Below are 14,302 nucleotides of genomic sequence, written 5' to 3' on the forward strand. Positions count from 1 at the left end.
ACTCTTATTCATTATTATATGTTCTCTCTTTGCTGCATTTTTCAGAATTAACCCTGAAAAGCTGTTGGATGTGCAAGGGCGGCTGGAAGCGTTTTTGGCCCAGGAGCAGGAAATGAAAGAGAGGGCGCAGAGGGTATGTGTGCAACATCCAGATAAGTCACTTTGCTTGAAAATCAGTTTTTTGAAGAGCGATCAATGAGTTTCTATTTGGCTATCTGATATAATGCTAAACCAGTATTAGTTATTTAGCCAGCAAATCAAGTAAGGCTTTCTTTTTTTTAAATTTCTTATTAATTTATTTAAATTTTTTCGAAATCGGTTTGAATTTTGTCCAAAAAAAAAAGTGACTTAATCGTTTTAAACAACCCCCCGAGTTTAAACTTTGCAGGAAAGATCCCTGCAAGCAAAAAAAGACCCCCAAAAGAAAAAAAGCCAATTGGCGCAGTAGTACCTAGGGATAAAAATAGTAGTGCATTGGGGCAATGGTATCTGTTCTGCGATATTCTCTCACCTCAAAGAGGGATAGAGAGGTGGGAAGGGCAAAGTAGAAGGGGATGGGAGGGGGGGGGGTGTAAGGGTGAACTAATATGGAGGGTCAGTTTAGGAGACTAATAAAGTTCTTAAAGACAAAGGGATCTAGATGCTTAGCACACTTAGGTCTCAGGTAGAGGCGGAGGTGGAAGGATTCGTTTTTTCAGATTAGCTACGGTTATCCAGCCACGGCACTCAAGACTTGTATAAAAGTTTGACTAGGTATCCTCTGTTATATTTTTCCTGGTAAAGGAGGGGTTTGATCAGATAAGTTTTTTCCAGCATTGCAGTGTGGGAGGTTTAGGTTTTGTGATGACCCTCCTGGCATAACGTAGCAGGAGTCCCACAGAGTATTTTTCCACGTTTCAGTGCCAAGTCATTGACTCAATGCGGGCATTTTTAGGTGGGAGGGGACACAAAGTTCAAATTCAAATAAGGTAGAACTCCATTTGCTTCTGTCGTGATTTCTTTTTAGGTAACCCTTTTGTCAGCACACACAATTCTATATTAAAGCCTAACACCAGCCAATTTTTTACAGGTTTGGATAGAGTTGGAAAAAATTAAAATCTATTTTTGACTGTAAACCTATTGAGGAATTTTGGAAGTTAGTAAATCTTTACAATAAGGAACCAAATGGCAATAAAGTCCTGACAGAAGCTCTAACCCTTCTCTGCTGTTTCCAAAACGTAATAAAATGTTTTAGCTTCAGTTTGGCTTTAAAGGCGTTAAGAAAAAATGTAATCCAGTAATATGCTTTAAAAATTGAGATGCAGCACTCCGTTATTTCTCATTCTAAACTTTGTAGAAGGACATAAGCTGGCTACACACTATCAATCTCATTTAGATTTACTAAAATGATATATTATGAGGACACTCCAAAACTGTTCATTCAATGTGTATCAAATCAGGAAGGCCCTTGTACCAAATGTATGGTCATCTTTAGGCCTTATGCACACAGGCTCCAGCTTGTATAAGATAAATATGTACATCAAGCTTATGCAAAGCATTCTGAAAACTTTGGGCCGCTTAGTTGAGGCCTGTAAAGCTGAATTCCATGTAGTGTAAAACTCATTTGTAGGTTTTAAAGAATTGCTCCTTGTAGTTATATAGTTAATAAGGCACTGAGAAATCTACACTTTTTTTTTGTCCTTATAATTTCCATGTTAGAAGACTGATGGTATAAAACAGAGTCACGCTTAACTTAGATATACAGCTTAAAACATCTAATAGTGAACAGTCCTCTTTATTGGAAAAAGTAATGTGAAGAGCAGGGTGATAAGCAGACAGCAGTGGAAAAATCTTGTTATTAGTAGTCCATGTGTAGACTTGGGACATAATATAGTCCCTTTCAATCCGCTGTGCAACGGATGAGAAATGTCTGCTTACAAGATATACCTTTTAAAAAGACCAGAAACGTTTGTGGCTGATAACCCCGCCAGGGCCTTTGGGTTGCAATCCGACCAAAGATCTGTAGTCCTGCAGACGATCTCTCTCCCCCAATGTTAGCAATGTCCAGACACACACGGAGCACTGACCCAATGTATAAGACTCATGGCCACTATGCTGCTATTGCTCTGGCCCCCCTTTAGTTCACTTTTAATGAGTGCTGATGTAATAGGAGGATCAGGGAGTCTGACTCCTCACCAGAATCTCCCACTGTTATTGCATTGTTTGATGTTTCTCCAGTCCAGGTGCTGCGTGGTATCTATGGATGTACACAGCCAGCTCATGGTTTGCTGAGGGGGGCACTTGGAAGCAGAAGGAGCAGAGATTGCCAGTGGGAGACTTCAGCAAGCTTCAAGTAGTGTTAAAGCCTAAGAATGCTTGCTAGCAGCTTGTTTTTAATGTGTTAATACCCGCTTTGAGATCTGGGTTTAACCTCCCTAAACTGGTGTTGAATGGAACCAGTCCAGCATGATGCCCGGCATATTTCCTTTGTCATTGCAGCGTATAGCCTGTATTGATATGAATGATTGTGCATCACTGTACCAGTGTATTTTACATATTTTTCCATACGCATGTACTCCGTATTAGTTTTTACAATTGCACCCACATATACACTGGAGATCAAAATTGGAGAACAATTCATGAACACTTGATTTTTTTTCAGAAATAATGTAATCTTCATTGCTCAACATTTTGATGACATTTTTGATGTGACTATACCATGATAATCCAACAGGATTTTTCAAAATAACCAGTCACTTTAACAAAAAACCTTTATTTTGTAGAAAACACAATTATCTTACTTAAAAATTTAGAGTACAACAATGACTGTAGCACAGAGTAAGATTGCAACTAAAATTAATGAAGGTTACAACAATTAATAGTAAGTGTACAGGCTTTCTTTGAATGACTTCAGAACATCTGTGGCCACAGGACATCACTAGTCTTGCACTGCTCTGCTGTGATATTGTTCCACTCTTCTTCCAGTCTCTTCCACAGTTTGGTGACTGTAGTGCCTTTCTTGACCATAACTTTGTCGCCAAAGATTTTCCAGAGGTTTTCTATTGGGTTTAGATCAGGACTCTAGGCTGGCCATTTCATTGTTTTTTCATCTCCAAGAAGCTGCTTTACCCATTTTGCTGTTTGACAGGGGGCATTGTTATAAATGAAAATTTCTGGCTGATTGAGTGATGAACACAGGAAAGAACCCACATATTGTCGAAGAAGGTTCTGTTAAACATTTGCATTAATTCTGCCATGTAGCTTTATAACGGGCCCAACTCCTACTGCAGGAAACATCCACTAAACCATGACGCTTCCTCCTCCACCTTTCTCTGGTTTCTTTACACACTTTGTGTTCAATCTTTGCCCAGTTTGACGATGAACATATTTCCCATCCAACCCAAATAAATTAAACTTGTTTTCGTCACTAAAGTGAACTTTGGACCAGTTCTCTGTCCACTTAACATGGTCCTCAGCAAAGGTTAGTCTAGCCTTTTGATTCTTTCTGCTAATGAGGTTTGGTCACCGCATAGTGGGCTTTCTGTCCAAATTCTCTTAAACGGCAAGACGCTGTATGAGGAGACAGATCCTTACTCTGTTCAGCGCTCAACTGGCGAGCAATCACAGCTGTATTGTTGATCCGATTGCCGTTGAGATTCTCTGAATTGTTCTGTTATTTCTTGCATCTGTCTTTCGCGGATGACCAGCCTTCTTGGGGGACTTGAATTAATTTGTGAAGTTGTAAAGATGCAATATTCTAGAAATCAGATTTGGAACGACAAACTCTTGCTATGGCTAAAAGGGTCATCCCTTTGGCCTTCATCTGGACAACCTGCTGCTGGAGGGTTTCAGTCACCTTAGAACGGCTCACCATCTTGCAAAGTTAGTGAAAACCGTAAAAAAGTTAGGCTGCCAGTTAAATAGGGTTTGTCAGATAATTAAAGAAATTAGCATAAAGTGGCAGATTGACACCAATAACTGGCATGTATCTGAAAGTGCTCTCTAATTTTGATTAATGAGATTTGAAAAAGAACGTTGAAGTTGTTTTTTTCTGTGCTTCAAAATATATGTAACTCGTGAAAGGAGCGTAACAAAACTCCTCTTTTGCTCCTGTTTATATCATTTCAAATAGGACTAAGCAGTGACCTTGAAATTTAGGAAGTTGTAGGTTGTTCTCTAATTTTGGTCTCCAGTGTACATAAGTACAGCATTACACAGCTATTCATGTCATTGACAGGTTGTCACCTGGGGTGACCCAGTGGAGGAAATATGCCAGGCAATACACTGAATGGGCTCACCCAGCCTGTGAGGAAGAGCCCTTAGAGCCAGTTCACACAGGGGCGACACGAATTCCAGGACAACTTTGTGAGGCAACTTTGTGAGGCAACTTGGAGACGACTTGAACACGACTTGGACATGACCTGGGGCGACTTAAAACACGACTTTAAGTCGCGCCAGGCGACTTTTGCCGTGGCCAATCAGAGAATGAGCTCTGAAGGGGGAACTCCACGGCAAATTTATGAAAAAAAATTGGCGTGGGTTCCCCCTCCGAGAGCATACCAGGCCCTTAGGTCTGGTATGGATTCTAAGGGGAACCCCCTACGCCGAAAAAAAATGGCGTGGGGGTCCCCCCCAGATCCATACCAGACCCTTATCCAAGCACGCTACCCGGCCGGCCAGGAAAGGGGGTGGGGACGAGCGAGCGCCCCCCCCCCCAAGCCGTACCAGGCTGCGTGCCCTCAACATGGGGGGTGCCTTGGGGGAAGGGGAGCCATGCGGCCCCCCCACCCCAAAGCACCTTGTCCCCATGTTGATGTGGACAAGGGCCTCTTCCCGACAACCCTGGACTTTGATTGTCGGAGTCTGCGGGCGGGGGGCTTATCGGAATACGGGAGCCCCCTTTAATAAGGGGGCCCCTGTATACCGGCCCCCCACCCTATGTGAATGAGTATGGGGTACCCATTCACCTGTAAAAAAAAAAAGTTAATAAAAAAACAACACACAAGGGTTAAAATAGTTTATTGCACAGCTCCGGGGGTCTTCTGTCCGTCTTCGGGGGTCTTCTCGCCGGTCTCCTCTGCTATCTTCTGCTAGCTCTTTTGCTAGCGGAGGAGTCCGGCTTTCTTCTTCACCACCGCCACCCTCTTCTTCCGACTTCGGGGGTCTTGTCCCCCTCTTCGGTTCTTCTTGCTGGGCCACCGCGCCTTCTTCTAGCTCTTTTACAGGCGGTCTTCTGTCGTCGCCGTCTTCTGTTCTTCTCTTCAGATGTTTCCTCGTCGCTGCCTCTGCTCACAGTGGCAAGGACGTGGCCCCCCTTCCCCCAAGGCACCCCCCCATGTTGAGGGCACGCGGCCTGGTACGGCTCAGGAGTGGGGGGTTGGGGGGCGCTCGCTCGTCCCCACCCCTTTCCTGGCCGGCCGGGTAGTGTGCTCGGATAAGGGTCTGGTATGGATCTGGGGGAACCACCACGCCATTTTTTCGGCGTTGGAGGTTCCCCTTAGAATCCATATCAGACCTAAGGGCCTGGTATGCTCTCGGAGGGGGAACCCATGCCAAATTTTTTTCATAAATTTGGAATGGAGTTCCCCCTTCAGAGCTGATAATTCCGTGAGAGTCGCCTCCGTATAGACTGAGATCCGACTTGTAGGCAACCTCCATTGAAATCAACGGGTACCAGTCGCCTACAAGTCGGATTGAAGTAGTGTGCATTAAGACGGCTCTCATTCACTTACATTGATTTTTACATGTTGTCCGACCTGAGGCGACTAGGGGCGTCCTGAAGTCGGATCTGAGTCACCCCTGTGTAAACCGGCTCTTAAAGTGATGCTAAAGTTTTTTGTTTTGTTTTCTTTAAAAATAAACATTCTACTTGCCTGCTCTGTGAAATGATTTTGCACAGAGCAGCCCAGATCCTTATCTTGGGTCCCTTGCCGGCGCTCCTGGCCTCTCCCTCCTGTCAAGGTTTGCTATAGGGGCACGCGGGCCGAGCAGCAGCTCCACGTGTCCATTCCGACGAGGAGCCCACCCCCTCTCTCTCCTGATGTATTTACAACCACTTTAAAGGCTTAAACTAAGAGGTTTGAAACTTGCTGAAAGCCCTTCAACTGCGTTGTCAAATCTAGCTTGTACACCTTGCTTGTATACAAACTGAAGCCAGCGTGAACATGGCCTTAGAGTGCAAAAGAGAGAGAGTGTGTGTGTGTGTGTGTGTGTGTGTGTGTGTGTGTGTGTGTGTGTGTGTATGCATGCATGCACGCACCTGTTGAATATGGGCCGTCATATAGATGGTATACTCAGGGACAGGGACTTGTATACTCTATAGGGAATATGTCAGGATTTTCTAAATTGATCAAATATTTTTATTGTTCAAATGATAAAGTGTCACTAGATAAGTGAAGCTATTGTTGCCTAGAATTGTGTATCTAGTGAATTACATCAAAAATATTTTTTTGAATAAGTAGCCACGATCTGTTCACAAAAAATGACAGACAATAAATGGTGCAGAAAGTTCATAAATAGTCCAGTGCTTCACAATTCAATGTGTTTGGTGAAAAGATGATGCTCCAACTTTTCCACATGCAAATACAACAAACTGTATTGCAGCTGAAATAATCCACAATGGAAAGTGTGTCACCGCTGTGCTCTATATGTGAAAATTGCCTGCTTACCGAATCAAATGATCCCACCAAGAGATCATATGCTTGTGAGTGGAAGCGTCTCTGAAGACAAGTGGTCAGCCACCTCCAGACGTGTTTCCTCTTATGCCGCGTACACACGGTGGGAGAATCCGTTGGAATGCGTCTTATCGGACCGTGTCGTCAGATAATCCAACTGTGTGTGGTATGCGTCGGACTGATTCCGTCCGAATCTCCATCGGACCCAATTTTCCAACATGTTGGAAATATTTCCCGACCAACTGGGCCGGTTGGACGTAATCCGATCATGTGTAGAGAATTTTGATCGGACCAAGTGCCACGCATGCTCAGATCAAATTCCTACATCAAAGCTATTGGCTACTAGCCTGAATCTAGTCCCATCGTAACGAAATTACGTCATCACGTTCTGAAAGATTGGATTTTTCGACAACTTATTCGGACCGTGTGTATGCAACAGTTTCGGACAAGATCCGACGGACAAAATCCAACGGAGAAAATCAGACGGATTTGGTTGTCGAAATCTCCGACCGTGTGTACAGGGGCTTAGAAGGCATCGACTGGGGTGAATGCTTTTCATCCCATTTGATGCCTTTTGAGAGAAAACGTTTTGGATTGGAGCTAGCAAAATGACGTTAACTAGCACGGACCCCAATGCAAGGCCGTGCATGATTTTTTCCCATATCGCTCAAATTGTCCTTGATGTAAGTGCAATTTTTATTAAACCTGTGTAATACGCATTAATGCACTATGTGCACCTTCCATTATCTTTTATAGTCACATGATGTGATTAACAAAATTAAAGCGCGAGTCCGCCGTTTTTTTTATTTTTTATTTTTTTTAAAGCCAGCAGCTACAAATACTGCAGCTGCTGACTTTTAAAAAATGACACTTACCCGCCCAGCGTGCCCTTGATGTCGGCACCCGAAGCCAATCTCTCGATCGTCTCTCGGGTGCTGCCGCCGCCATCTTGGGAGTCGCGCTGCGCAATAAGGATGGTCCCCGCTGTCTCTTGGATCTGTGTGTTTCCCAGCAGGCAGCGGGGGACCTTCGGAAAGGGGCGTACCTTCTGCAGAATCTACGCCGGAAGTGGGTGCAGATACCTGTACTGTACAGGTACCTGCACCCCCCTCCCCCCTGAAAAGGTGCCAATTGTGGCGCCGGAGGGGGGGAGGGTTCCAACGAGCGGAAGGTCCACTTTAGGGTGGACCTCCGCTTTAACCACTTCCCATCCAGGTAAATTCTGACATTTCTCTCCTACATGTAAAATTCGTAATTTTTTGGATAGAAAATTACATAGAACCCCCAAATAATTGTATGTTTTTTTTTTTTTTTAGCAAAGACCCTAGAGAATATAATGGCAGTCGTTGGAACGTTTTATCTCGCACAGTATTTACCTATACGTTCGCTTCTGCATACGAACATACTGGGACAGGGGCGATTTAATTTTTTGTTAATTTTTGTTTGACACTTTTAAAAAATATATAAAAATTTTGATCACTTTTATTCCTATTACAAGGAATGTAAACATCACTTGTAATAGGAATATGGCATGATTGGTACTCTTTTTACAGTGAGATATGGGGTCAATAAGACCCCACATCTCACCTCTAGGCTGGGAAACGTAAAAAAAAACCCAAAAAACTATCTTGGCTTCCCAGCCGAGGCGGTGCCGTTTGTTTGAATGCAGAGGCCGGGCATTACGTCATAACATCACGCCCGGCCTCCGTACAATCATAGAGACTTCGGCAACCATCTGGTCTGCCGGACATCTCTATGGTCACCTTCCGGGGCCGGTGGATCTTGCCTCCGGCTCACGGAAGCAGTGAGTCGGTAGACGCACCAGAGAGCGGTGGTGGGGGCATGTGCCCTTTCGCTGCCCCTAAGAATGATCAGTCGACGGAACGGCAGCTATGATCATTTTTATGGTGTTGGGAATTGCCGGCTGAAAAAGCTGATATCTGAACAATGCCTGTACGTGCAGGCATCGTTAAGATATACCTGCACAGAATCAAAGACATCATATGACGTACCTTGGGTGGGAAGAGATTAAGGGGCACAATAAGCCTGGATGCATTCCCTGGGGCTGGCTGACCACTTGTCGTCGGAGGCGCTTTCCACTTACAATCATATGATCTCTTGGTGTGTTCATTTGATTCTGTAAGTGGCCAGTTTTCACATATAGAGCACAGCGGTGACACCTTTTCCATTGTGGATTATTTCAGCAGGACTACAGTCAGTTTGCTGTATTTGCATGTGGGAAGCATCATCTTTTCACGAAACACATTGAATTGTGGAGCCCTAGACTATTTAGGTACTTTTTGTACCATTTAATATCTTTCATTTTTTGTGAACTGACCGGGGCTACTTGTCCCAAAAAATCTTTATCTAATTCACTCCATACACAGTTCTAGGCAACAAGCGTTTGACTTATCTAGTGACACTTTGCCATTTCATTCACTATTGTTTGATTTTGCTTATTGCACATTGTTTATTGCATCTGTTGCCTAATAATTTTTGGGATAATATCTCAGTCAAAAACAGCACATCCTAATTATTTTACATCTTTTTCTCCTCACTATTCAAGGAGTGTTTGATTGCCGCAGTTTTTTGATTTCACATATTTGCAGCTGAGCGCACCTTTTTGTGTTTAGTAATCCCAGTATTTTTACCCACAGTGCTTTGTGTCTTACCTGCGCTCTGTTTACCTTATGAAGAATAAGGACGTGTTTGATGTCTCCAAACTGCCTCTTGCAGAGTATGCTCAGTAAGTATTTCCACTATGAAGACTATACTGGTTTGTGTCCATAATTAGTTATTCAAAGCCATGATTCAGAATAAGGAATAAAGTGTTGATCCATGGATAAGCAACTGTTGTTTTTTAGCCACATACGGATCCTCTACTCCTACGTTGCAGCCCTCAGCCTTATCCCTTTTTAGACTTAAATCATTTAGCTTTGTAAAGTATATATTTCCACCTTTTATTCTTTTAGAAGATTTTTTTTTTGCCAGCCACCAAAGTGATTAGCTGCAGTAATCAAATATACTAAATCAATTTACTTTTGGTAATATTGCTAAAATGTTAAATTCATTTTTATATTTGTGTCATGAATTGCACACTTTAGCTACTTTGCAGATCTGCGTGAAAATTTAACATCCCGACCGGTTACAATATATACTGTAGAAAAGGCAAATTTACATAAATAGAAATCCTTTTATTATTAAAAAACACTCCGAATTGAAGTAAAAACACTCCTTGAGCTGAAGTCAGAGACTTTGCCCAGGCTGAGTTTATGCCATCAGTCTGCTGCAGACATTTTCCTCCGTTTTCTCTCCCCTGTGATCAGAACGCAACAGTGTAACTATGTAGCAGGTCAGAAGATTGGTAGCTGATGTACAAGGCTGATCTGTGTCTGACATTGTGAACTCAGCCAGAACTGCATAGGCACCAGGAATTACATGATTGTGTCATCACTGAGTCAACGTGCTCTATTTATCAAGGAGGTAGATGGTGACCATAGATGATACCTGAGCAAAGATTAATATGTATAATGTGTGCTTGTCTCAATCCAGAGCACTAAGTGTCAATTCTGTCTGCTGTCTTGTTCCTCTGCTATCTTCATGAGTCACTTCCGACAAGCTGCACTGACACTTAAAGGGAAAATGACAAGGGAGTGGAGCTCCAGGGCACAGCCTGTGATTGACAGCCTCAGCTCTGTTTATTTGTACTGTATGAAGGGGGGTGTCCCTTCCCTGTAACCTGCTCTCACTGAGCTATGCAGAGTGTAACTTCAGCGCCTCACCCCTGATTTTTGAAAGCGCAGACAGCTGTAGAGAAGCAAAAGCTTCAGATATACGGGTACAACTTATTTAAGAGGATTTGTTTCATCTGTGAATCACCTAGGGCCAGTCACTTCATTTACATGGGTATATGTAAGGGTTTCCAACCACTTTAAAGCATTGTTGGGGTCATACTGTGTTGGGGGAGGTAATAAATACATGTACATTTTATATATCTGTAAAACAAATCACACCTAATAATGCAGTGATATAGGATACAGGGAAAACCTAGTAAGCAAGATGTAGATTTTTTTTAAATGCAAACATTCTGAACAAACAAGATAAATATAGTATGTGTATGCACACTTGCAGATCTGACTTAGATTTTCATTTATCCGTATTTTTGTTATCCATATGACATCTTACAAGAGTCTATTTCTCATTAGTGAGAGATGATGAAACCGATGTTGTCTTCTGAGGGATATATTCCCCCTACAGAAAGTTTACTGTAGGACTTCTTTGTGAGCAACTGCAGGTGTAATAGTGGTTCTATCCCTCCCTAAACTTCCCACTCTCTGGCTTTTTTATCCACTACTTGTTACTTGCTTTACTAAATGCAGCTTTAAATGAGGTAGAGGTAGACTGAGGGCAAGGTAGGAGCCTCAATGGTCAGTGAATTGATATTCTCTGCTAATTGCAAACTTAAAAGCTGTATGGAAAGCCTGTGGCCACTGAGCTGTGGAGCCAGCAGAGCTTAAACCCAGAGATCGAGAATCCTAGATCCTGGTCTTTGCCTGCACAGCTCAGAAACCTATTAAAGTCACAAGTAACGCAGTATTTTTAACCACATCCCCCCCCCGGCTTATAGCAAAATGATGGCCGGGCACTGGCTCTCCCTCTCCTGTTTTGACTGGATGTCATATGACGTCCTTCAAAACAAGCCGCTCGTGCGTGGCGATCGGTGGTGCGGTGTCTCTCTCCGACGCACAGCATCTCCGATAATGGTAAAAAGCCTATGACGTAGACTCTTTACTATGTGAACAGCTAATTGCAGCGTAATTGGGCTTTTATTCGCGCTGACAGAGTGTGAGTAGCGGAGACTCTTCTGACAGGGGATCTGCACTGATAGTACAGTGATTATCAGTGCAGCCCCATCAGTGCCCACCGGTGATGACTCAGGGCCATCTCATCAGTGCCCATCAGCGAAGGAGAAAACTTGCTTATTTACACATTTTTCTAACCGAAACCACCAGAAGAATGCTCTGTCTAAAATTTTGCTGAAAGCCAAAAATTGGCCTTGGCAGGAAGTGGGTGAAAGTGCCCGGTATTGAAGTGATTAATGTATGCAAGCATGCAATATTTTTAACCTGTAAATTTCAGGAAATAATACATTTTAGTTCTGCTTTTAAGAAAGGGTAAGACACCAAATGAAATAAGGAACCATCCTAAAGGAAAGGAAAAAACAAGCAAATATATTGGGTATGATTACATTACATCTGTGACCAAAATTTTAACTTTTTGGCCATCAAAGAAAATGCTATGTCTGGCGCAAACTCAACACATCACATCACCCAAAGAATACCATCCCCACAATGAAACGTGGTGGTGGCGGCAGCATCATCCTGTGGGGATGTTTTTCAGCAGTTGGGACTGGGAAACTGGTCAGAGTTGAGGGAAAGATGGATAGTGCTAAATACAGGGATATTTTTGAGATGAAAACCTGTGCCACTTTGTGTGTGATTTGAGGCTAGGATGGAGGTTCACCTTCCAGTAGGACAAGGACCCCAAACGCACCGTTAAAGCAACACTTGAGTGGTTTAAGGGGACACACTTAAATGTGTTGGAATGGCCTAGTCAAAGCCCAGACCTCAATCCAATATAAAATCTGTGATCAGACTTAAATATTGCTGTTCACAAGCGCAAACCACCCAACTTGAAAGAGCTGGAGCAGTTTTGCAAGGAGGAATGGGCAAAAATCCCAGTGGTCAGATGTGGCAAGCTCATAAAGACTTATCCAAACCGACCTGGAGCTGTGATTGGCGCAAAAGGTGGCTCTACAAAGTATTGACTTTAGGGGCGTGAATAGCTATGCACTTTGACTTTTTCTGTGATTTTGTTGTTTGCTTCACAATAAAAAAAAAAAAAAACATCATCAGAGTTGTTCTGTAAATGAAATGATGCAAATCCTCAAACAATCCATGTTAATTCCAGGTTGTGGGGCAACAAAACGCAAAAACTGGCAAGGGGGGGGGGGGGGGGGGCTGAATACTTTTTTAAGGCACTGTATGTTTGTTCTGCTTGCCTGGAGTTCATTTGTGTTTGACAAACTTTGTGTATAGCACTACAGCGGTATAACAGAGTTTTATATAGATGCCCTGTGCGTTTAAAGTTTGCTTAAAATGTTCTGCTCTATTGGGTGAAAATACTGCACATGTATTGGCCAGTGTAGTATTTTTAGTGATTATTTATTCCATGGAAAAGTTGTAGCATTCATGCTGTGCACAGACAGGAGGATTCGGAAGGACTGTTTTGCGACTTAAATGTTACATGCATGCAAGAGCACATGGACCATCTGGTTAGGGGAACAGAATGTAACTTGTGATTAGAACAGTTTAATCTTTAATTATGTAGTGTGGCAGGGTAACCTCTGTGCCAGTAGGGATGCCCTTAATCACACAACATACTACTGTGCCCTTGCTGCCAGCTTCATGTCTTGGTTCAGCTGCAAGAAACCCCACCAGGTCTGATTCTGGCCCTCGCTGGTCATTTGGGGACATTTCAGTTTCATAAAGGGTAATCTTAATCCCAAAAAAAAAAAAATTGTATGCAGACTGCTGGAAAGGAAAGAGGTTAAGCTGACTGTAGTAACCAGGTAACTTGCAGCCACTAAGCGGAATATGAGTACCCTTTATAAATAACACAGGAACGTTCCTCAGCCCTGACTATTAAAAAGGTTCCATCTAATGCCATTTTTATTTTGGGGAAAGTATGGAAAGGTTGGCACCTCTACCATATTTTTATTGCAGTCCCAGTCTCCTCTGTTGAGTTTGACTCTCTATTTGTCCTAGGGGATGGTTATCACTGAGACTAAAAATGGTGGCACATCCAAAATTCTGAGTTGTCGTCAGAAAAGGAATAGAGGTGAAGTCTAATGGGGACACATGTAAAAGTGAACATGTCTGAGAGGATTTACCTTTTGGAGAGATTTCCTATTCCTGGTGTATCTAGACAAAAAGCGAAGGAATCTCCCCAAAGGAACTTGGACGAGCTGGGCTTTAAGTTCTCCCGACCTTGCGTAAACATTTTTAGTTATAACCTAGTTGGGTATTATGGCAGCACTTGTGCATTTTATAGATGGGAAACTCCTATCCTAATTCTGAAAAGTGGTTCCAAATTATTATTAACTACTGCAGTAGGGAACAGACCAAAAGGATACTGAGCATCTTTCCAAATAAGTGTTCTGTTTATTCGGCGCATTTGAGGCTTTTATGAACATGTTCTCTGAAGTATCACAATATTATTACAATTGTAAGCAGTAAATAGACGTGCTAGCTTCTTATCGAGGCCTGAGAAATGTGAGTACGTGGCAGAAAAGTTAGTATTCTGCCAAGGACATTGGCTGCGAAATTTCTTTCACAGCAGAAACGGTAGAGAAGTTAGCAGTGCAGCTTTTTGCTCCTATAAGGACATTGTGGGGGAAAAAAAGAATTGAGGCTTTTAGGTAAGGAGTGTTGCTTCTTTTCTCTTTAAATGGACCTGACAAGAGTACCCAGGAAAGTTATTTCAGGATTTATGACATAGAACTGACATCTAATGGCCATATCCATGGACTGCAGACGGGCCTTCCATTGATGTTACTGACACTGGGATGTACTGTGACAGGTGGGGTA

The 14,302-nt window shown here is 42.9% G+C and overlaps 1 protein-coding gene across 1 annotated transcript in view; it reads left to right on the forward strand.

Annotated features, from left to right (window-relative positions):
* Nucleotides 1–14,302, forward strand: part of DDX10 (DEAD-box helicase 10) — a 420,816-nt gene that overhangs the window by 76,033 nt on the left and 330,481 nt on the right. Inside the window, exons 11-12 of the mRNA XM_077483966.1 lie at nt 46–133; nt 9,311–9,399. Of these exons, the coding sequence (XP_077340092.1) occupies nt 46–133; nt 9,311–9,399 (177 nt within the window). The remainder of the gene's footprint in view (nt 1–45; nt 134–9,310; nt 9,400–14,302) is intronic.

Source organism: Lithobates pipiens, unplaced genomic scaffold (assembly GCF_037356315.1).
Source record: "Lithobates pipiens isolate NorthernLeopardFrog02 unplaced genomic scaffold, aLitPip1_a1.2 Scaffold_16, whole genome shotgun sequence".
Classification (NCBI taxonomy): domain Eukaryota; kingdom Metazoa; phylum Chordata; class Amphibia; order Anura; family Ranidae; genus Lithobates; species Lithobates pipiens.